The sequence below is a fragment of the Cibotium barometz genome, chromosome 1 (genome assembly GCF_041138505.1).
Source record: "Cibotium barometz isolate CiBa-2024 chromosome 1, ASM4113850v1, whole genome shotgun sequence".
Taxonomy (NCBI): Eukaryota; Viridiplantae; Streptophyta; class Polypodiopsida; order Cyatheales; family Cibotiaceae; genus Cibotium; species Cibotium barometz.
In genome coordinates this window covers 9,814,331-9,838,176 of record NC_141046.1, presented here as the reverse complement: position 1 = coordinate 9,838,176, position 23,846 = coordinate 9,814,331, and the positions used below count along the sequence as shown (strand labels likewise).

The 23,846-nt window shown below is 49.5% G+C and overlaps 1 protein-coding gene across 1 annotated transcript in view; it reads right to left on the bottom strand.

Moving 5' to 3' along the window:
- Positions 1-23,846, bottom strand: part of LOC147641582 (S-adenosylmethionine carrier 1, chloroplastic/mitochondrial-like) — an 86,359-nt gene that overhangs the window by 23,517 nt on the left and 38,996 nt on the right. The window contains exon 4 of the mRNA XM_086790738.1: positions 23,097-23,173. Coding sequence (XP_086646864.1) covers positions 23,097-23,173 — 77 coding nt within the window. The remainder of the gene's footprint in view (positions 1-23,096; positions 23,174-23,846) is intronic.

Here is a 23,846-nt window from a genome sequence, read left to right as displayed (position 1 = left end):
TTGCACTACAGTCATCACAGGAGACAGCAGCCAGAGGGAGAGCATTCATCTTGGTATGGCACATTACTAGCCTGGTTTTTCAAGCACATGGATTACAGATGAACCGGCTCCCTCCATTTCAATATGATCCATATTCCACATACATTAGGCTTCCACATGAGGACAGGAACCAGGTGATCCAATACGATCTACTGGGGCTATACACACATAACACATGGATCACACCGGTAGGCCCTGTGAGGATTATGTTGTTAATCCTGCATATTGTGTACTAATTACTACTTAAGTAATTAACTTAGAACAAGAACCTTCAGGAGAACACTTGAGATAAGATTGAATTGACTTGTTGTGTTAAACTGAGTACAATAGGTCTCTTATATAGGAGATGAAGACATTTGAAGAGGCATGTCCTTTGATGAAAGGACATGACCTTAGACGAAAGGGTACAACTTTAGGCTAAGGGATGTGTCTATTCGATGTAGAGGCACAACCATTCATCAAGGGATACAACCATTCGTCGAAGGGATGTGGCTATTCGATGAAGAGGTACATCCTTTGACGAAGAGTCGCAACCAGTCGAGGGTAGGGGTTCCTTTTGGCTGGTTACTCTTTGCATCTGCAACAGGAATCAACAATGAAGAGAGAATCTGATACATAAATACGTCACAATTGTGACATTCCCTCCCATTTAAAATAAAACCCAGGGGTAGTTGTTGAGACTCTGGAAGAAGGGAAATGATTGAATTGCTTCTGCATCCAAAGCTCTAGCTGCTAGATCCCATGTCATGGCATTATTGTTGACCATAACAATCTTGCATATACCAAACTGAATATTAACTGTATCTGCAACTTGTCTCATCTTTACCAAAAGCATGAGAATCATATCTGTAACTTGAGTAGAACTTTTGTTAACATCATTGGTAACTTCGAGCTTTGTCCAAGAAAAGACTGAATCTTCATTTGCCTTTAGAGAAACCATAAGCAAACTGTCTTGAATCTCCAATATCAAGGATTGTGTCACCAAACTTTGCATTTGATTAGTGACCATCATTTGAAAATCTGAAAGGGAGTCCATTGGCTTGTCTGGAACACGGATGTCTTCAAGGGTTGTCGTAGATGAAGAAGAGGTATTGTTTAAAGGCTCTTCCATCTGCAAAGATAGTGCATCGAGACTAGGACAAGTATTGTCCAAAGAGTCATGTGCAGTGACTGAAGTCATACTGCAAGAGTCTATATGAGAATTATCCTTTGTACCATTCAAGGTAGGAACTGGAGCCTACAGACTTGAAGAATCTTCATTCACCATTGCAACTGCATCGGTTATTGTGTAAAAGACAAAGACTTCATTCTGCAGGGGCGGTGACAAGGCTTTTGTTTTTGCCTGGACCACAGCCAAAAAAGTTGTGTGCATTTGGGATGCCACACATGAACCAGAACCTCTTGAATCTTCAGCTTTATCAGCGGGTATTAAGGCTTCCAGAGTAGGAGGAGCATGGCATGGCTCGCAAGGGGGAACTTGTCCAGCGTCGCGGCATTCACGACCGAGTACTCGACTAGGGTCGGAAATATGTGCCACTATGTGAGCCCACTTCGAAGAGATTGATGACTCTTCAAGGGGAGATCTTCTGAAAGCTTCATATTGCTGCTTTGGCTTCTGCTGATAGTGATTCAAAGATGGATCTTTCTCATAACTGTTGTAATGCTGAGAATGTTTGCGATGAGCATGCAGAGGCTCAAACGAAGGTATTTCATGTCTGGAACTGTGCTGAGGACAAGAAACCTGTTGTGGGTGTTGTACGCCGAGAAGTTGCTTGCCGGGAGCTTGAGGAGGCTTTGGCTCACCATGGATCAAGTGTGACGAAAAGGTAGCCAGAGAAGGCTTCAAGAGTAGTTGAAATGCCTTCATTTTGATTGCGCTAGTAAGAACCATTCAATGGAACATGTGCTACCACGAGCATACGCGCCAAAGAAACCTTGGAAATAGACAAGGTAGCCGGAGAAGTGTGAAAGGTAGTCAACATGCATGCCAAGAAAGCCAGGAAAACCCACGAACAGCCAGGAGGAAGGGCGCCTAATCGCTGGGAAGAGGGAGGCGAACAAGAACAAGGCGGCATCCTGACAGCCCGGGGGGGGCGGGTGGTGGTTTCCGAATCGCCCAGGGCGGCAGTTCACACCGGCGAATTCCCAACGCACGCCCAGCGCAAGCCCGGTGAAGGCCGTCGCCGACTAGGAGGTGCGAAGGTGACGCTTCGAAGGGCTGAATCGCCGACTGAAGGTGTGTCGCTTCGAATAGTGTGCCACCAGCAATGTGAAGAGTCGACAGTTGCTGCATGTATCAACGAGGCTCATGACCGGCAGCCACTCCCAGCAAGCAAAAGTGCACGCTCGCAGCAAACAAGGCGAAGAGAGGGGGGGGCTCCATATTCAGCCGCGAAAGGGGCAGTTCCTGCCACGTTGCGAACGCTGAACACCACCGGTCAGCAGGGAGGGAGGGTATTCCGAAAATACAGTAGGGGGTCCCTCTCTGCTATACACACAATACGTGTGTATGGGTGTGAGACCTTTTGTTCTTGTTTACATCACTTTGAGCAAGGATTTACGCCAAGTCCACCATCGCTCTGCTTCTTCCATACAACACCGAGAGGAGAGGTGGATGAGGGAGTACCGCGGAGAGGGTGAGGGCTTCACAACCCACGGGTAGGAAAAAATTTGCTCTGATACGACTGTGAGGATTATGTTGTTAATCCTGCATATTGTGTACTAATTACTACTTAAGTAATTAACTTAGAACAAGAACCTTCAGGAGAACACTTGAGATAAGATTGAATTGACTGTTGTGTTAAACTAAGTACAATAGGTCTCTTATATAGGAGATGAAGAGACACATTTGAAGAGGCATGTCCTTTGATGAAAGGACATGACCTTAGACGAAAGGGTACAACTTTAGGCTAAGGGATGTGTCTATTCGATGTAGAGGCACAACCATTCATCAAGGGATACAACCATTCGTCGAAGGGATGTGGCTATTCGATGAAGAGGTACATCCTTTGACGAAGAGTCGCAACCAGGTAGGGGTTCCCTTTGGCTGGTTACTCTTTGCATCTGCAACAGGAATCAGCAATGAAGAGAGAATCTGATACATAAATACGTCACAATCGTGACAGGCCCATTGCCTACCAAGATGCGATACTACAGAGATCATTTCCTAAGATTCACAGTAGTTGGTTTCATACAAAGACCAAGTTATCTCGATGCCTTCATGTCCCAGGCTGAGAATAGCCATTGGCCAGCTTAGGATATCGTCCCATAGACTGAGGATAGAGACTGGCGGAGCTGAGTGGATACCCAGAAAGGACAGGACATGTAGACTCTATCAGACGGCAGTTGAGTTGGGGGGGTACTATGTTGCGAGTGCCGAGTCTACTATGAGATCAGAGGAAGATTTCACTATCTAATCAGAGAGGACTTTGGACCCTTATCCCGGATCATGGAGTACCCAGCTCAAAGGTGCCTTGGACTCTTCCTACTGGATCTCAGCCAACACAGAGAGTCACTACTCAGAGATCCTCAACCCCAACATGATAGAATGCACAGCGGAAGAAGGGAAAGTGGAAACATTCGAGAGAGAGAGTGAGAGAGAGATGGAGAGGAAACACAGGTATGGACCTGGTCTCAATATCATCAACCAAGAATACATGTCCTGAGCAAGAGGGGAGAAGACCTTGTATGTGAGGGACTGCAGCAAACAATGCTAAGCAATGAAAAAGAGTGAGGGTAAGCCCGGCTATATATATACCCAGATGTAGGCAGCCGACCAGCTCACGACTAGGGAAAAAGTGCCCAAGACTCCATAAAGTGGGGATAAAATATGGGAAAAATATGTGAGGGGTGACCCGTCCCTCTATTTTTTTTTTTTTTCCGGAAAAAAGATCCTTCTATTAGTTAATGAGAAAACGCCATAAGGCTACAAAGCTCACCTCGCAAGGAGGGATAAAAACACAGTGAACTCCTGAGCTCCACCCCCATGGCTGGCCGCTCTCTGGGGGGGGCTACCTAGTAGTACATGTGGGAGGTGAGAAAAGCCAAACTGGAGGCCTGTAGTGCCAAGTGACATCCTCGCCCCTCGCGGTGAGGAAAGGGCCAGGCTGCCAAGTGCGGAGGAAAGCCTTGCGGCGCCCTCTCATGCGATCCGAGTCGCCCTGGAGTTTCCCCTCAAGGTGTGAATGATGTCCACCCAGAGGGCCTGTATGACCTCCGCCGGTGGAGTCGCCTGGCGGTCAATGGCCTCCCTGCATCGGGCTCTCCAAATGTGCCAAGCCATCATGCTGCTGATCAACTCCCATCTGTGCCCGACCCCCTCCTGAGGGGCTGCCGAAGAGAAGTCTGGCGTCGGAACCACCGCCATCACCCTGTCAGAGACCTGGATGGTCGCACTGCCAGGGACGTCCTAGAGGCTAAAATAGAACGCCACACAGGAAGTCAGCAACAAGGAGATTATGTCTAACACCCCCTCTCAGCACTGGATGCTGAGTGAACTCCAAGAAGACAGAGACGTCGTCCTCCTCGATCAAAGATGAAAGACTGCAGAAACAAGTACCAAGAAAGCTCCACAAGCAATCTCCTCATCAACTCAGCTACAAAAGCTACATAACAAGTTGCCATGTACATCGCTCCTCTGGAGAAAACAGCCATGTAGGCTGCGATGTGCTGCTCCAAATAATGGTTGCAGACCCAAGTGTAAGAACACTCCCCGAAGTCAAATGTCGTGTTTCCAGCCTGGAGAAGGTATGAAAAACCTCATAACCAACCAAGATCATATCCCGTAGACAAAAAATCCTGGGCGAAGAAAACTGCTCCTCACTGGAACCCTCAAAAGAAATAGATTCAATCTGCTCCAACTCCGTACCAAGAGTAGCCAAATGCTGTACAAAAGCATCCTCTGAAAAGGTCGGCATCGCAAGATGTAAACATGGGGTCCATCTAATCAAACTCCGTAACATGAGTTGCCTTATGTTGTACATAAGCACACTCCACTAAGGTGGGCATCGCCACATGAAAGGAATCCACATCGCCCTCAGAAAAAAAAATGTCATCGGATTGGTACAAGCCCAACTTGATTCTGATCCAAATCCAAAAAACTTTGGAAGTACCACTGTGCCCCAGGCACGGTTAGCAACCACAAATCCAAAGCATCCCACCGGGTCCAAGAGTCCATCCTCTAAAACAACAAACCTGCACACCGCATCAAACTAGTAGAGGGAGGGGCAACCTCAAAAGCATCACAAAGAGAGGCAGAGGTAGACTCCTCACAACGAGGAAGGGAAGCACAAATATAAACTGCAATGGTAACAAGATCCGAAGAATCAGCGACAAACAAGTGATCCATATGAAAGGATCACACCTCACAGGCAAAACACCCTCCTTTCTCTGCAAACACTGCAAAGAACACAGGCTCAGACAAAATAAACTCTGCTCAGGATCTCTAAAAAGATCACTACTCTCCTCCAAAATCTGTAAACTCCTATCACAAAAGAAAGTCTCCATAGATACAAAACAACTCCCAAAACTGATCCTCAAGTGAAGTAGCTAGAGATGGGTCCCCTCTATGAGTGTAGAAAACTCCTTTGGGAAGCAAAACGCAGCCAAAAACGTTGCTGTCCAGCAAAAAACAGCACTCCACCGCCAATAGAAGGCAAGGAACATGAAGAAACTGGGAAACCATGAAGGCTAGGAACAAAACACAGGTATAGATGCTCCAAAATCAGCAAAACGCTGACTGAAATAAGAAATTCAGTATCCTCCTCAAGTACCAAACTGCCTCCAAAGCCACAAACCAAACAAAACACCCCCTCTGCAAGTGATCTGTGTCCACTGGAGAAGAAAACGAAGCCAAACAAGGGCTACAAACTTGAAAATTCAGGCCAACCAGATGACACACCTCATATGAGGAAAAAACGCTGAAGAGAAGGTACCTTCGGGTCCAACGAAAAGAGCCCAGGTGAAGGTAGAGCTACCAGCAAGATCTATTCAGAAAAACGCAGCAACTTTGGTTGCAAATCTGAAAACGCAGAGGTATTCGAGGCAGTAGATAGGGCAGAGTATGGAAAAGCAGAAGAGATATGGTACCACCAAGCCTCAGAGCAACAAACAGAACCAACAAACCTATAGGAGAAAAAAACGCAGCAAAGATGCTGCTGTTGTCCTGTACAGAACAGTTGGTTCACACTACAAGGGGGTAGATGCTGAAAAACATTACAATCTGCTGTAGAAAACCACCTGAAGAAAAACGCAACACACTAGGTGCTGCTGCCTTGAAAACAGAGCAAAAAACAACTGTGAAAGGGGTTCTCAGAGGTCAAACCGATGAAGGAAGACCATGGGGCTGCAATGGAGAAGTGCCTGGAAGAGGCAGGCGACCAGCAGCAACCTAAGAAAAAAAAAACGCAGATCCGTCCACCTGCTGAAAAACGCAGATTTTGACCACCTGAGGAGGAAGAGGAGGGATCATCCAACACTAATCTTCACCGGCGCTCTGATACCATGATAGAATGCACAGCGGAAGAAGGGAAAGTGGAAACACAGGAGAGAGAGTGAGAGAGAGTGAGAGAGGAAACACAGGTATGGACCTGCTCCAAATATCATCAACCAAGAATACATGTCCCAAGCAAGAGGGGAGAAGATCTTGTATGTGAGGGACTGCAGCAAACAATGCTAAGCAATGAAAAAGAGTGAGGGTATGCCCGGCTATATATATGCCCAGATGTAGGCAGCCGACCAGCTCACGACTAGGAAAAAAGTGCCCAAGACTCCATAAAGTGGGGATAAAATATGGGAAAAATATGCGAGGGGTGACCAACCCTCTAGCTAACATGATCAGCCCTAGAGGCTATAAAATAGGACACCACACAGGAAGTCAGCACCAAGGAGATGATGTCTAACACAACAACCCTCCTTTCATGTTACCATCACCAATTTTTTCCAGCCTAGGAGGGGGTGGATAGGGAGGCACCAGAACCCACCACAGTAGATACTAGAGCCTATACCACAGTCCCCCCTCGTACCTAGCAGGCCCATAGGAGTCTCATCAGATTGGGCACGCACACTCCCGAGAGCTAGATGCCCTTGTCCTGTCAGACCCAGTTCATCAACCCCGGATTCATGAGATCCTAGCTCACCATCAAGCAGCCTCATCCTCTCAATAGACTATCGACATCTCTAGCCTTCTTGTATCACCCATGATGGACATCCTGGATGGGCCCTTGCCTGACATACCCGGTTGATTGACCGTTTATATGCAGCTCTCCCATATCCCATCACTTATCGTACCCTATACCTGGCATAGTAGGATCTAGATTTTTTCATCTTGTATAATCTCAGAGTCTGAGATCTTAGCTTTCGGTTTTCAGTTGTAGTTTATTGTTGCTTTTTCTTATTTCATCCATGACGAGATTTCATGGACACTATGTACACATCATTTTGGTCTCATAGACCTTTTGCGTCTTTTGAAGACGTAGACACAGGGAGTCTTTAGTGAGATCCAGATCAACTGTACTTGCTCGAGGACCAACACAGAGAGCTCTCACCGACTTCTTCCATACCAGCACTCCGAGGGCCGATCCACCCATCATACCTCGACCACAGGCTAGTGCAGGAGCTCAGCCGAGAGGTGTGACACTCAACAGAGCCACTGATTTATGCAGAGCTAGACGCCCCAAACCCCATGGCCCTCGCCCACGGCCACGCCACCACGAGGATCCGGGCCATCATCTCCCATCATCGTAGGGACCTTCTCATGCTAGCTCAGTTTTACCACCTTGAGCACCATGTCACAGCGGCCCATGAGGGATGTATTAGGGTGATATGAGAGCTCTCTACTCATGTACCTAGATCAGATTTTATAGTTCTAGATTTTTGTTATCTTTCTTTATTACTATTTTGTACCCAAGATGATGTACCGCATGGATATGATGTAACCTTTTGGTCTCATAGGTCATTTTGGCCTTTTGCAGAGACACTTCTAGTCCACGTCCTCTCATATTACAGTTTGAGGATGACACGGGCAGGGTTACATTCTTGGAAAAAAGGGTAGTACCTAGAGGTTTACCTGGAGACAGAATTTACTTGGATGATGACCTTACCAAGGCACAAGTGGCACATCGCAAACAAGAGATGCCCAAAGTGAAGGTGGCACGAATGGCAGGAAAAAAAGCCTTCTATCGCAACTGAAAGAATGGGTACTATGCTGTGATACCAACAAAGAAATGCTGCAAGAACTGTACAACACTGTAAATGGACAGCAAGCATAAAGGAGAAAAGAATATCACTACTGAATATCACCAGAAAAGGTAGTACATCATTGGGCAGCATGAGGGAGGTCCTGTAGATGCTGCCTATCATTGCAGAAGCTGAAAAGAGAGATAATCTGAGGGAAAAGGGAGCCAGCCATTTTGTACTACCTGAGTTTGCAGGTCGGCCAACTGTAGCAGGCCGACAGCATGGCTGAAGCAAAAAATGCTATAAAATGCCTAAAAAATACCAAAAAATGGTAGAAAAAATGCTGAATAATCTCTGCTAAGATATGCCAATGCAGGGCTTCATATGGAGCCAGATACAAGCATGAATATGCATGGGCTTCATATGGAGCCAGATACAAGCATGAATATGCATGGGAAAGTCCATTTGGGGATGGGAAGGAACAACCTCCTCATAAAAGGCACAAAGCTTGCGAAGGTATGGTACATCTGAATACTGAGAAGGTCTCCTAAAGAAGCCACGAGAAGATCGAGAAGACGAAACAATAGGATCAATCTGGAGAGAGAAGCCCTTAGGATGGAACCATAGATAGCTCCGAAAAATGTGGTACCTCCTCTGCATCTGCAACAAGTATCAGGACCGAAGTAGAACCCTCCTCTGAAGAAGAAGGAAATGAAACAACCACTGGAACAAACTGATCATCAGTGATAGTTGAATTTGCCAGGTTCGAAGTAGGAACTAGCTCCATGATAGTGGAAGATGCCTCCTCTGAAACATAAGAAGGAGAAGCAACTGCCAGCAGAGAAGCCGCCAAAGTAGGAAGCTCCAGAATATGTGAGGATATCTCAACAAAATCATCCACCTGCTCTGTAGAAGAACCACTATCCTCCTCTAAAAGAGAGAAGAGAAAATCTGCAATAATAGCATCAGCATGAAACAACACAAGGCAAGGAAGATACTCATCCAAAGGGATTAGAGGAACTGATAAGGTCTCTGTCAGAAACTCTTGTAAATAATCCTCTGGGGCACTGACTTCTGAATCAGAAGTCTCCTGTGTGACCACCAAGATGGACTCATCCTACTCCTGTGAAGATGAAAGAACAGGGGGATCGTAGACAGCAAGAAAAGCCATCTTAGCATGAGACTTCATACTCTCTTCTATCGTTGGTGAAGTATCTGAGCCATCTGTCGTGGGTGAAGTGTCTGAGCCATTGGAGGAGGACTCCTGCTTTGCTTTAGCTTTGGCTTTAGCTTTGCGGGAAGCAGCCTGTCGGGCAAAACATTTGACCTCTGAATGACTCTAATTTGGCAATCTTCACTGTTGAAACTCTCCCATACCTCCTCTGGATCTCTGTCCACATCTGATGAGCATTACTCCGAGAGGAGACAAACTGTGCCTGTATGGATGGAGTCATGCAATGGATGATGATAAGACGAGCCCGAGCATCCAATATGCTTCGCAAAGCAGGGTCCACCAAGTGAGGAGTGGAGCTAGCCATCCACACACCGGCTCCTTCCATGTAGAAAGACCAAGTATGATAGTTGGTTGCTGTAAGCTTCATGGAGTCATTGACTTGGGGAGGATTGTAGGATGGTATGTGGGTAGGGGAGGGAGCAAGACCTGGATGAGAGAAACTCAGAGAGGAAAGATTGGGAATAGGAACCACCTGTGGAGCGGCGGGAGCAAGGGATCCAGGCTGTGATGGAGCGGGAGAAGCGATAGGAGAAGGAATGGATGTAGAGAAGTGGTCTCCTGAAGCCATGTCTGCCGACAAATAATCTTCCTCTGTCGTCGCAGGTGGTCTGCTGACAACCTGCTAAGCACCACTCCTGCAGTGCACAAGAGTATGGAGAAGTAACGGGAGCAGAGAATACTTTAGTAGCCCTGTCTTCTGACAAAGAATCCTTCTCTTACTGAAGTGGGCTGTAAAAAAACAGCAAAGTACCTCCTCTCAAGCTGGGCACAGCAAGAGAAAGAAGAAAGAAAGGTAAGGGAGGGTGGGAATCTGAAAATAGAAGCAACAGACTATCTCAGGAAGAAAGTGTCATCTCCATAAGCCATCACCTCCAAGAGCCCAAGCCTCCTTTAGAAAGACTAGAAGAGAGGGTGGGTGGGAGGGAACCAGAAATAGAAGAGAATAGATTGACTCTCCAGTGGTAAAGGCTGTAAAGCAGCTCTGTAGAAAGAAATTGCAGCACTTGAGGCAGTCCCGAGTGAAAATGCAGCTCCACATGAAAACGCAGGCTCCTGATGAAGAAAACGCAGCAAATGAACAGCTCCTATATGCTGAAAACAGTCAACAGCAGAATGGGAATAGAAAACGCAAGTCCCTGTAGATGTTACCCGCTTTGAATCCTGATACTATGAAAGAATGGGTACTATGCTGTGATACCCACAAAGAATTGCTGTAAGAACTGTACAACACTGTATATGGACAGCAAGCATAAAGGAGAAAAGAAGATCACTGCTGAATATCACCAAAAAAGGTAGTACATCATGTGGAGCAGCATGAGGGAGGTCCCGTAGATGCTGCCTATCAATGCAGAAGCTGAAAAGAGAGATAATCTGAGGGAAAAGGGAGCCAGCCCTTTTATACTACCTCAGTATGCTTGTAGCAGGCCGACAGCATGGCTATAGCAAAAAATGCTATAAAATGTCTAAAAAATACCAAAAAATGGTAGAAAAAATGCTGAATAATCTCTACTAAGATATGCCAATGCAGGGCTTCATACGGAGCCAGATACAAGCATGAATATGCATGGGAAGGTCAAACTGGGGATGAAATAATTTCCAACAACGATGGTTATGTCATCATTGATGGCAAGATCGTCGAATAGGGACTCACGGCCTATGAGACAAAGGTACAGATGGCAGTTTGGAACTGCAATGGGTCACTATGGTCAGATCCAGGGCGTTTTGAGGAGGTGCTTGGAGATCGGGACATTATTTTTCTCACAGAGACACACCAGAGTCAAGAGAGAAGTTTGCCGAGGGTCACAGCTATACATGGGAGTCTGCCTTTAGAGGACAGACTAGATGGGAAGAAGGTGTTCGAGGATCGGGGGGAGTGGCTGTACTTTTTAGGGAGGAGCTCCAGCCACGTGTTACAGTGATGAGCCGAGATGAGGAGGCTAGGTTCATGTGGGTCAGAGTGCAGCTCACGAATACGAGGGCGGTATATATTGCTGTATGCTATTTCTCACCAAATGGCTCACTTTTTGCTCAGGGGAAGCATCATAGAGATCAGATGGAGGATGCAAAGGAGCATGAGGATGCTATAGTAGAGGAGGGGGAGATATTCACAGCATTGTCGGAGGGGATAACAGAGTATAGGAGGAGGGGGGATATTTTGCTAGTGGGAGACTTTAATGCCAAGACCCCATCTCGCGCTCGCTGAAGCTTCCGCTCCCCCCCCCCCCTGCTCGCGCTGCAGCCTGCACGCTCACCCCTTCCCCGCCGCCTATCCGCCCTCGCCTCTCCCCCGCCTCTGCTCTTTAGCGCCCCCCCGCCTCTGTTCATTGCCGCCTGTGCCCCCCCACCTGTGCTCATTCGCGCCAGCACCCCCCCCCCCCCCCCTGCTCCGTCTCTCTTCCGCCCCCCCTGTCCTTGCCGCCTTTGTTTGTAATCCCCTCCCCTCACTTTTTTCCCGCCCCCCTTTGTTCTCCCCCTCCTCCGCCGTTCCTCGCTCCGCCGTTTGTGCAGCTCGCTTCCTGCAGGGCTTTCCATTTACGCTTCGCCTTCGACAAAGCTTCAGACACTGATGGAGGCTCCTCCCGCCCCACCTCATAGGGACTTTTCCGCAGCCCCCTCGCCCGCCCGCGAGGATACCCCCATCAGGCTCTCTCTTTCGCCGGAAGAGGAAGCGAGCCTCGCCGTGCAGAGGTGGAACGCCTCGAGGCACATTCCACCATCTGCCGTATAGTCGGCACTCGCCCCAGCAGAGGGGAGATCCGGGATCTTCTCCAGGCCCGCCTTCTCGCAGATGTGGGCAAGATCCTGGACGTTCAGCTACTGGGCCGCAGACACTACCAGATCGAGTTCGAGACAGCCCAGAGCGCGGCCCAGGTCCTAGCCATGAGTCCCCTGGACATCAGGGGCGCTCGGGCCTTCTTCAGACCTTGGCAGCATGGCTTCGACCCAGTAGCGGCCGAGCAGGGAGAGCGCCTTTTTCATGTCACAGTTTGCTTCCCTGGACTCCGCCGCCAGTACCTTCCGCTCCTTTCTAGGATAGGGGCATTGGTGGGCTCGGTGCTTGAGACTGGCCCCACAACAGCTTCAGTGGTGGCTAGAGCAGCTGGCCTGCCTTCAGTCAGGGTTTTGGTTCCTGACATCTCCTCCCTTCCGAAGGTCATTCAGCTACCTAGGATAGGGGGGGGGGGGGGGATGGATTGATCAGAGAGTGGAGTTCTCGGGGCTCCCGAACCAGTGCTTTATATGCAGGCAGGTGGTCACCTGGCCAAGGCCTGCCCTCGCAGGAGACCCCGACCTTCACCACAGCAGCAGGCCCGCGATGGCCCGCCCACAGATGCAGCTCAGCAGGCAGCCTCCGGGACACCTGCTCAGCCCATGGAGACCTCGGATTGGCAGCCTGGACAGGGGCGCCATAGAGGGAGACAGACACAGCAGCAGGCCCAAAGGCCAATGCAGCAGCAGTCACAGTCTCAGGATCACTGGGTTCCAGTGAGGAACAGCTTTGCTCCCCTTCAAGAGGAGACCCCAACGCAGACTGAGGATCTGGAGCTGCCAGCACCCCCTCCTTCGCCCCCACCCCCCCCTCCCCCGTCCCCCCCTCCCGCCTCGATTCCGCCTTCGCCTCCTCCCGTTCCCACTCCGGTTTTGTCAGCGGCTCCTTCCCCACCCCCTTCTCCCCCCCCCCCTCCCCCTCCGCTCGCCTCAGCTCCCCGGGAGGCCCTCGCAGTACCATGGCGCTCACCTGCTGTCCGGCGGGCACTGAGCACCGACCTTGCTCGAGCTCCGCAGAGGAGACCTACCATGCCGATTCGGGCTTCACGGATATCTTCTATCCGCATTCGGTTGAGTAGGCTCGACGCTCGACAGCACTCGGAGCCTTTTGACTACTCCTTCACACGGCTTTTTGGAGCGGAGGGCCCCCATGAGCCAGCACCCATCAGAGTGCATGTGGTGATACCTCCGGCCCGAGGGGAGGAGGCACTTGATTCAGCGGTGGCCTTCTCCTTCCCTCTTTGCGGCACTAGTGACCGAGAGTGGACTATGGATCTCGCTCTTAGCATTCTGAAGACTCAGGCAGTTGAGTTTTCTCACCATGTGAGCGATCTGGAGGTGACAGACGTGATAGGCCGACTCTGGGAGCTGGCTCACTTCTTTGATTCCGGGAGTGCGGATGCCTCCGGGGTTCGCCGCGTAGTGGTTCGCATAGTGGCAGACCTAGCACGCGACCCTGGATATGTATGTATACACGAGGTTGCTCTCTCTGAGCGGGAGGCAGTCGCCATGGGACACAGCCACTGGCGCCTGATCCGAGATTCTTGCAACACACCGGGTGGGCAGATTTGTAGCCGCTCGGATGGGGACTATTCTTCATCCAAGCCGCTTGCGAAGGCCCGCCGTATGGCTGAGACAGCCTCCACCTCAGCAAGTCATCCACGAGGATCATCTCATGGAATGTACAGGGCCTTGGCAGCGCACACTATGTACGCTATCATGGATGCTTGAGGCAGGAACTTCAGAGATGCCTGGTTGGGGGCAGTATTGATATTCTGATGATGCAGAAGCACCATTTGAGTGAGAGCAGGATTCGGAGATATGGTTCCGTGATGCTTGGCAGATGGGACACATTTTGGTCTGCAGGGTTTGGCCCCTTGGGTGGGCAGGGAGGAGTATTTATTTTCATTGCAGATGCATGGCGGCAGGCCATTGTGGATCGCGGGGTCATTGTGCCGGGTAGAGCACAGTATGTTATTCTGAGGATGCATGATGAGCTCTTTGGCGTGCTCAATGTCTATGCGCCTAACCATGCTAGTGCCAGAGCAGAGTTTTCCTAACTCACAGTAACCGACAATATATTCACATATCAAAATAGAATCTTTGTTGAAGATCAACAAGGTCAACCAACGGATCCATATAAAAGAGCCATGGACTCATCCGTTGAGGACTAGCAAGGTCAATCAACCAGATCCATGCCCGAATTCAAAAAACAACTCTTACTCCTTGTTCCAATATCTTCCTCGACGCACGCGTGGGTATCGTCGGCGACCCAAAGCCCGAGCACCATATGGTCAGCACCCTTTAGGATCCTTTGCAGGTGACCTAGCGCTAATGATTGTTTTAAAGACAGTTCATTCTGTGAAAAAGGTAATTTCATATTGGGTGTGTAAGTGGTGTGACTAATTTTAAGTTTACATGAATACTCGGCTAGGGGGCCTGGGAACTCTTTTCCCTGGTACCCAGGACAAAACCTAAGACCCTTGTTACAGATGCATTGCCCGAGGCCGCACATTGGTGTGTCGGAGGAGACTTCAACATGCTTGAGGACCCGGCCGATAGGGTGGGAGGCAGTCATGTTACCGTGCACGGCACGGAGCTTGCAGCTTGGGAGCGATTTTGCATGACACTGCGGATTACTGATGCATGGCAGCATGAGGCTTTCTCTTGCTCTCAGGACAGTCTTAGTTTTTCTCGGTCAGATCGCCAGCAGGGAGGGACTAATCTATCACGGATTGATCGCTTCTATGTGGGCGACAGGTTCCGGGAGCGTGGGGGCTCCGTTGGCATTCTCGCTGGAACTTCTTTTTCCGACCATGCGCCAATTATTTTGACACTTGAGGAGGGGACTCGGGAGACCAGCTTGCAGTTGAGGATCCCAGAGAGGATACTTACAGATTCCAGTCTTTCTGAGGACATTGGAAGGATATGGCATGATAGCCAGAGCTCTGACCTGGATGCAGCAGGCCAGTGTGCCCAGGGACTCATTGAGCTCAGCTCTCTTTTGCACGCTGTAGCCTTGACACGGCTGGGAGAGACACGAGAGCGGGAGCACCGCTCGAGGTGTAGCCTTGCTTCGCTCCAGCGCCTTCAGGAGTAGCAGCCCACATGTGAGTGGGTGGCGTCCCAGCTGAGCCAGGCACGCCAGGAGGTTAGGGAGGCAGAGGAGCAGAGACATGAGTTCTACTATCATCGCTAGGCCTCACAGTGGACGCAGCTTGGTGATAGAGTGACTGGGGACTTCTTTGAGATTACCGGACCCCGCCATGCTCGAGCAAGTGTACGCCAGCTCAGGAGACTGGACGGCTCGTTAGCCACTGAGCCCAGGGAGATTAGAGCCATTGCCACTGAGTTCTATAGACACCTGCTCTCAGCGGAGCCAGCCACGGAGGCACGTGATGCTTGCAGACAGACTGTGTGGGCCCATGTACAGAGGAGGGTCACAGATCGTATGCGCACAGTTCTGGGTGAGCCTCTTTCAGAGGATGAGCTGGTTGAGGCTTTGAGGGTCCTTCCGCGCCATAGTTGCCCTGGGGAAGACGGTTTGACGCCAGCCTTTTTTATGCGTTATTGGGACATTTTGGGGCCAGGGGCTTTCAGTTTGTTTTGGACACTAGGGTGATGCCACAGAGCTTTTCAGAGGGCTTGATCTTTCTTATCCCCAAGGGGGAGGGAGTGTCTAATGATATTCGGCAGTGGAGACCTATTACGATCCTCAATACTGTCTACAAGGTCCTGGCCAAGGCCTTGAGTTTGAGGATCCAGCCCTTCCTTGGGGAGTTGATTCATGCTACCCAGACAGGATCCGTCAAGGAGCGCAATATCCTTGACAACATTTTCACCTTCTGGGAGGCGACGGCCCGAGCTAGATTTCTCGGCGAGGACCTGGTCGTTATGCTTCTCGACTTTGAGAAGGCATACGACAGAGTCGATTGGGGTTTCCTAGAGGGCACTATGCGTCACCTGGGTTTTGAGCCAGTCTGGATTCGAGGGGTGGCGGCACTATATTCCACAGCTCGTAGCTAGGTGCTGATGGCAGGAGGACGGGGGCCGGGTTTTGAGTTGACCAGATCAGTCCGTCAGGGATGCCCTCTCGCCCCGTTTCTTTTTCTCTTCTTTGCTGAGGCCATGAGTATGTATCTGACAGCAGAGGAGGTTGGTTTGAGAGGACTCCAGCTCCCAGTCCGGGGAGAGGACCTGCTCGATTCTGAGTTTGCTGATGACACGGGATTATTTTTGCATGGCCAGGAGGCCAATCTTCAGAGGGCAAAGCAGTCGCTACAGGTTCTTGGGGCAGCTTCGGGAGCATTGATCAATTGGCGCAAGACAGTGGCCTTTTGGATCAGTAGCGCTCCCACTCCGGCATGGAGCCCAGACCCGGGTTTTAGATGGATTCCTCCTGGCACAGTAGTGCGGTATTTGGAATGCCAGATTGGACTTGATTTGTCACCTGAGCAGCAAATCGCCCCGCTTCTTCTCAGTATTCGGAAGAAGCTTTTGTATTGAAGTACAGCTCGGCTATCCTTGGCTGGGAGGGTGGAGGTGACAAATCAGGTGCTTTTAGCGACCATGTGGTACATCACGTCTTGCTGGATCTTCTCGAGCTCTTGCATCAGCCAGGTACAGAGGCTGATCAGGAACTTTCTTTGGTCTGGGGGGCGGGATGGTCAGCCAGCGCGGGCTAAGGTTGCTTGGGCAGTTATTACTCTTCCGCTGGCCCAGGGGGGCTTGGGCATTATAGATCCAGTTGATCAGAGTAGAGCCTTATTGGGGAAGCTTATTGTTCGGGGGCTGCTTCCAGGCGCTGAGCCTTGGAAGGAGCTTCTTTTTCAGCGACTGCAGGCTAGGGCTCCTCCAGCAGGGGGCACTTGGGCACCAGAGATACGATGGATCTTCATAGAGATGAGGAGGACACGCCTCAGTAGAGGATGCCTTGAGCATCCTGCGAGCTTGGGAGCTGCTGAGACCGGGGCTTTCTCAGAGACGACCGACTTGTGATGAGGAGCGGGCCAGACAGCCGCTCATATGGAGCCCCGCAGTACGGATGAGGAGCGGGCCAGACAGCCGCTCATATGGAGCCCCGCAGTACGCACTGAGCAGGGTCATATGCTGGGTTCTCAGCCTCGTCTAGCCTGGGGACCATAGACGGCAGGCCCAGCACGCAGTTTTGGAGACTGGCAGGCCTTTTGCAGTCTCCCAGAGGAGGTCCAGGTGGAGAGGCTGAGTCACTTCAGAGGGGGGCTGATTATGCGGGATGACATTCAAGAGGCACTCACTGAGGAGTGGTTCACGCCTTTCGAGCCAGCGGCCCCACGGTGGATGGGAGCCTTTACACAGTTGGAGATCCTGATTGCTGTCAGAGCTTGCACTGAGGATGGTAGATGCCTCTACTATGAGATCCAGGATGAGGGCAGACTTCAGAGAGTGGAGGCAGAGCCGCCTTTGGTTGCAGAGTGCATCTTTCACAGGATACGGGTAGTGGCCGCCGCTTCCCGGAAGTGGCATATTGATCCAGACCCTGCAGATGTGGACTCTGATTGGCGCATTTGGGCATAATGATGCGCACCCTTTGGCCCGGCTCCAATGGGACCCTGGCGAGTACGAGTGGCATGATCCTTATGCGTCCCCCGAGGGCACAGAGACTACCTTTTTCCAATACACTATTCGGTTGGGGAGGCATATTCTGACTGCGAGGAGGATGGTCTCTCCAGCCGCAGCGGAGCATTGGCGGCTACAGGGACTCTCATAGGAGTTCCTGGAGGATTTTTGGGCCAGGCTCTGGGCTAGTCGACAGGCACGCAAGATCTCGACTTTTCAGTGGCTGGTTGCCCACAAGGGCTCTACAGTTGGCACCTGGCTTGTCTACAGTGGTCTTCCGGCGGCCTGTGTCCGATGCGGCACCCTTTGGAGACACACAGACACTGCCTATGGGACTGTCCACAGGCGCAGCAGATTTGGCTGAGGATGCTGCGCATTTTGGTCCCCCTCTCTCCAGAGGGCATGTATACGTGGGGTGCGCTGCTTGGTCGACATCGTCAGGGCCTGCTCTGGGATACGAGATGGAGCAGGACAGCCAAGCCATCAGATTCATTAGGGGCCAGCCTCGCCTTGTTCCTTCACCGGACTTCTCGTCCGCCGTCTGGACACAGGAGAGGGATCTACGATGGGAGCTCCTCAGCAGCCTCACCATCTGGTTCACCTGGAGAGCCCGGTGTTTCAGGGCCTTTGAGGGGAGACTGGAGCCACCAGCAGAGACTGTTCAGGGGATTTGGCAGGAGCTGATCCACACCCTGCGCGGACAGTATGACCGCATCCGGGGCGACTCGGATGCGGCGCCAGGCCTTCCACACCACTTGGCGCAGCGGCCCCTTCTATACACTACACGCGGGAGCCCCCCGCTGGCATTACAGGCCACCTGTTTCGCTTTTCCCCCCTCCTATTGTATGATATAGCTCTCAGTTTTTTGTACTGATCTTTGTACCTTTTTGCACCTAGGGAGAGTCTCCCTAGCTGCCTTGATTGAATCTCTGCTCTGCCTTCTTATGAGCAAGAGAGGTTTTTTGTAGCCCAGTGGGCGGTTTTTTAACTAATGAAAGGATCTTTTCTCGAAAGAAAAAAAAATGCCAAGACCCAGAGTAGACAGTGTGAGGTGTATGACATGGAGGATTCACATTTGAGGGGGCTGGATGAGGAGGACCTTGGGATAAAGAGATCTTCGAAGGATCGAGGGGAGATCAAAAAACATGGGAGACAGCTATTGGTGTTTGGTGCACATCATCGGCTCATTATTTATAATGGGCTCGAGAGGTGGCCAAGCTCAGGAGCCTACACTTGTTTTCCATATGGAGGAGGGAGGAGCATTGTTGACTACATTCTTGGTCCCATAGAGACCATGAGTCTCGTGGACTCTTTTTTCATCCCTACTTGTCCTATTGGGGCAGACCATACATACCTGCTACTATCTTTACGAGCACATCCTTCTAGTTCTACCACTTTACCTACTAATAGTACATCACTTCGCCCTACTATATATTTCACACATGATTGTGATCATCTATATAGTACTTCTATCTACTGAGGCCTTCTTCATCTAGACCCACACTCACCTCTTGACACTCTTACTACACAGCTTACAGATTTATTACATACATCCACCCTATTGAGCTTCCCACATTCCTGTAGGAGTACTGCCAAGAGTAACACTGGAAAGATGCCCCAAAATAGTTGGTACGATGACGAGTGTCGGGCTACTCATTCACGTCTCAAACGGGAGGTAGAGAGAGGTGAAATCTCGGGCCGCAAGGCACAGAGACTTAACCAATCTTTAACTCGCCGTAAGAAATGCATGTTCGAGGAAACCAAACACTGGGACATGTACCACTTATTTTTGAGCAACGATTTAGCTGAGAACACCGTTCACATACCCCTATCTCTGACCCCGAGATCTTGCATCATACGTATGCTCAGTCACTATATGATGTGCCAGATCAGTCGCCTATACCCTATCCTTCAGAGCCTCGGCCCACTCACTCTACTTTCTTTACAACAAATATGGTGGAGAGTGCTATACGCCGACTCTAGCACAGATGCACGGAGGACCACACAGGCCTTAGAGGTGAGCATTTTTCATATGCAACCGACATAGTGGCACCATTTATAGCACATCTCTTTAATAGGGCTATCGTAGAGGGGTTCCTGCCCACAAGGACTTTACACACTATTGCCCCCATCCATAAGGGTGGTAACCCTATGGATCCGGGTAACTACAGGACTGTGATGATAGGCCACACATTGGCCAAACTTTATGGGTCGGTCACTGAACATGAGCTCAGTAAATAGGCAGAGATCTCTGGATTCGGAGCTACTGGGCACGCTGGTTTCCGCCAAAACCACTACTCTTCATCATATCTTCACACTCAAGAGCCTTATAGAGGAGGCGAAGGCACAAAGACATAGATTATATTGCTATTTTGTGGATTTCCGCAAGGCATTGGACACTGTGCCTCACAACAAACTTATGCAGAAATTGCAGACACTTGGGGTACCATCAGAGATGATATGGGGGATTATTGCTTTGTATGAGAGAGTTGTGGGTCGTCTGCGATGATCGGGCGGATTATCAGAGGAGCTTGCTAGCACTATTGGTGTTAAGCAAGGATGTCCATTATCTCCCACCTTGTTTGGATTATAAATTGATGAGCTAGCAGATTTTGTGGGCAGAGGGGGGGGCAGTGGATCATCTTTGGCAAATCCATCTGTAGCTTTGATGCTTTACGCAGACGATGTAGTACTTGTCTCGGATACACAGCAAGGGTTACAATGACACATGGATGCCTTGGGAGAGTTTTGTAATCAGAGGGGCCTGACGGTCAATCTTGGTAAAACCAAGGTTATGATTTTCAATACCACGAAGCAGGGGCGAGAGACCACCCACATCATATACCAGGACAGACGTGTGGATGTACTGACTTCATATGTATAATTGGGTGTCACCTTTACTAGCCTAACAGGGAGGTTCTCCATGAGACAGGCAGTTCAGGACAGGGTAGCCAAAGGGTATGTAGCTTCGCTTTACTTGAGAGGCAATGTCACCAAGTGCATTTTCAAGAACCTCGTACAAAGGGATGGCTTTTTGATACCATGGTCACACCAGCCTTGATGTATGCATCCCCCATCTGGGCTCCAGGACTATCAGTGAGCGGATGGTGAGGTTTAGAGCACCCACAGATACTTATGTTCTCACGGATGATTCATAGTAAAACCTCGACACCACATGAGATAGTTTTGGCAGAGTTTGCTTCTTCGCCCATGCTAGTGGAGGCACTCTTTCAAACAGTGACATTTATTCAGCGGGTTAGGCACATGCCCCCAGATAGATTATCGAGACAGGCCCTAGAGTCATCAGAGCGAGTAGCAACATCAAGGCAACAGTCATGGTATGCAGAGCTTTTACAATGGTTTTCACTACATGGGATGAGTATGGACAGGCTCCCTCCGTTTCAATATGATGAGGACCATCCGACCATGAGACTCTCCCGTGTGGAGAGGAACCAATTGATATGTCAGGATTTGATACAGCTATACACACGTCATACACGGATTGATCCTCTACAGCCTCTTCCTATGAAGAGGCAGCACTACCACGATCATTTCTTACAGCTCACAGAGGATAGGTTTGTACGGAGACTAGGGTACATGGATGTATATATGTCTCACACCATGCGCACTACTATTGGGCAGCTTCGGGTATCTTCACACACTCTAGAGATAGAGGCAGGGAGAGCTACAGGAGCCCCGAGGGAGACACGTATCTGCAGATTGTGCAACATAAAGGTGGAGGCAAAGGAGCATTATGTTTGCCATTGCCCAGTATACTATGAGATTCGGGGGAGATACCATTGTCTCTTCAGGGAGGGATTTGGTCCACACAGCAGAGTTATGCAGTTTCATGATCAGAGATGTTTGGGGGGATTTTTGATGGAGTTACGACGTCATAGAGAGCGGCTATTACAGCAGCTCCCACAGCAGAGGGATACTACATCTCAGACACGGATCACTACCTGCTTCCAGCCACTCATTGGTGGGACATCCTCCATAGCTCCTTCGGTCCAAACCTGGGTCACTCGGAGACGCACTATCTCTACATCTACTAGTAGAGGAGTGACATCAGCCCGAGCGAGAGAGCTACGATCCGGGAGACGCCCCCGTCCACCTGGCCCTCGCCCCCCAGGTCTCTACCAGACACAGATTGATGAGATCTTGAGGAGACATAGCATGTATATCCTGTGATATCCAAGTCCACCATTCAGCCCACTGTCCAACAGCATATACAGCCCTTAACACAAGCACATATGAGGTCACACATGCTGTCCACAGCAGGCTAAACTTAAAGCAGCCATTCATGGTGCCACAGGGAAGGAAAACACAGTTCTTCAGTGCTTTCCATACACAGCTAAGCGCTTCTCCTTGCCACCTCTTCGTCATCATGGCTGTCCCGTGCTATAAACAGCCATATGTGTGATCTTCCTCGACAATATGTCGGCCAGCAACACCTCACTGGCAGCTCCTCCTCCACTGCACCACCTCTCCCTGCCTACCAACTTATGCACGGCAAGTCTCAGCCAGAGGCTTCAGAGGCCCTTTTTGCCCTCCTACATTTTTGCTTGGCGACGTCCTGCTCTATATAAATATATATATATATATATATATATATATATGAGAAAAACTTTTGGCATAAAAAAATACATATATATATACCTAGATGAATCCAGGAACATGCCCAAATTCACCTTTTAGGAACGCGCATGCTATATACTCATGGTAGTCAACCCACAAGACTATATAACTATCAACTCCATTATGCATAGTATGGAATAGATACTACGACATCCCCACTAACGTCATCAGTGCCCAATAGTGGGTGTAGAACTTTGTATCAAGATATGCTCTCACACACGCACCACACACACACACACACACACACACATAAGAGCATATATATCTTGTTTGGAATTCCACACACCTAACTAATGCAACAACCCAGCTCTGTATGAACTCCCTTACATATACATGACCACCCCACAAACATAATGAACACCATCAAACCCCAAACCCTGGCCCCTACCTAACTATGATACCATACATTTGTGGTTCATAACCCTTGTACTTAGGGCAATCAAAAACTTCTTGGCATTCGATACGTAGGGTAGCGATATTGTCAAAGGAATTCTGCTGATTTTAATTTAACAAAACACAACAAAGACTACGCTCAGATCAACCATTAAACTTTCGGTAATCAAGATCTTTATATAACTAACAATATTGTCAATAGATTTATGCTACTTTTATTTTAAGAGATACAAGAAAAAACTTTACTCACGGTAGTACACCAGCAAGATTGCCTGCTAAACCCGAATACAACCCTTTGAAGGTTATCTTTCCACCTGCCCTCACTGCCTGTCAATAATTGAAAAATCTACAACTAAGCAAGGGAGTAAAATGGCACAACACAAAGTTTGTAAACAACGCCAAGTTCAAAACAATAAATGATCTAAAACATTAAGTACAAAAAAGCCTCAAAGAAGATCACAATCTGATAAGAAACTAGAAAAGTAGCATGCTAAGTTGTCTCCCTCAACTTGTATCCCGTGCACACACAATTGGTGTATAGGTGACATGGCATTCTTAGCATTTATAAGCATTAAGCAGGGCATTCATGAGCATTAAGCGGGACATTCATAAGCATTAAGCGGGACATTCAAGCATTAATCCAGTTGTTACAGCAAACATTCAGCACATCAGGTCGGGGACTGTGGAACCAGCCGACAACAGACAAAGAGGCTTTTTGGGCATTTATGAGTCGTGGAGAACAGGCCGACAGCCGTATTCTACCTGACCAGCAGCAGCATCTCATATATAAAGCACAAGCGCATCATTCATTCAACCATCTTCTTCTTCTCAGCATTTCTGGCCTGAGGAGCAACGGCATCACTCATAGGCAGCATTCAGCCAGCCTCCTGCCTCCTACATAGAGGAAAGCCAGCAGCCATAGGGTGGACCTCAACATTGGAGAAAGGAACATTCAGTCATCATCTTCATTCAGCATACCTCTCTCTTCCCGAGAAGGATA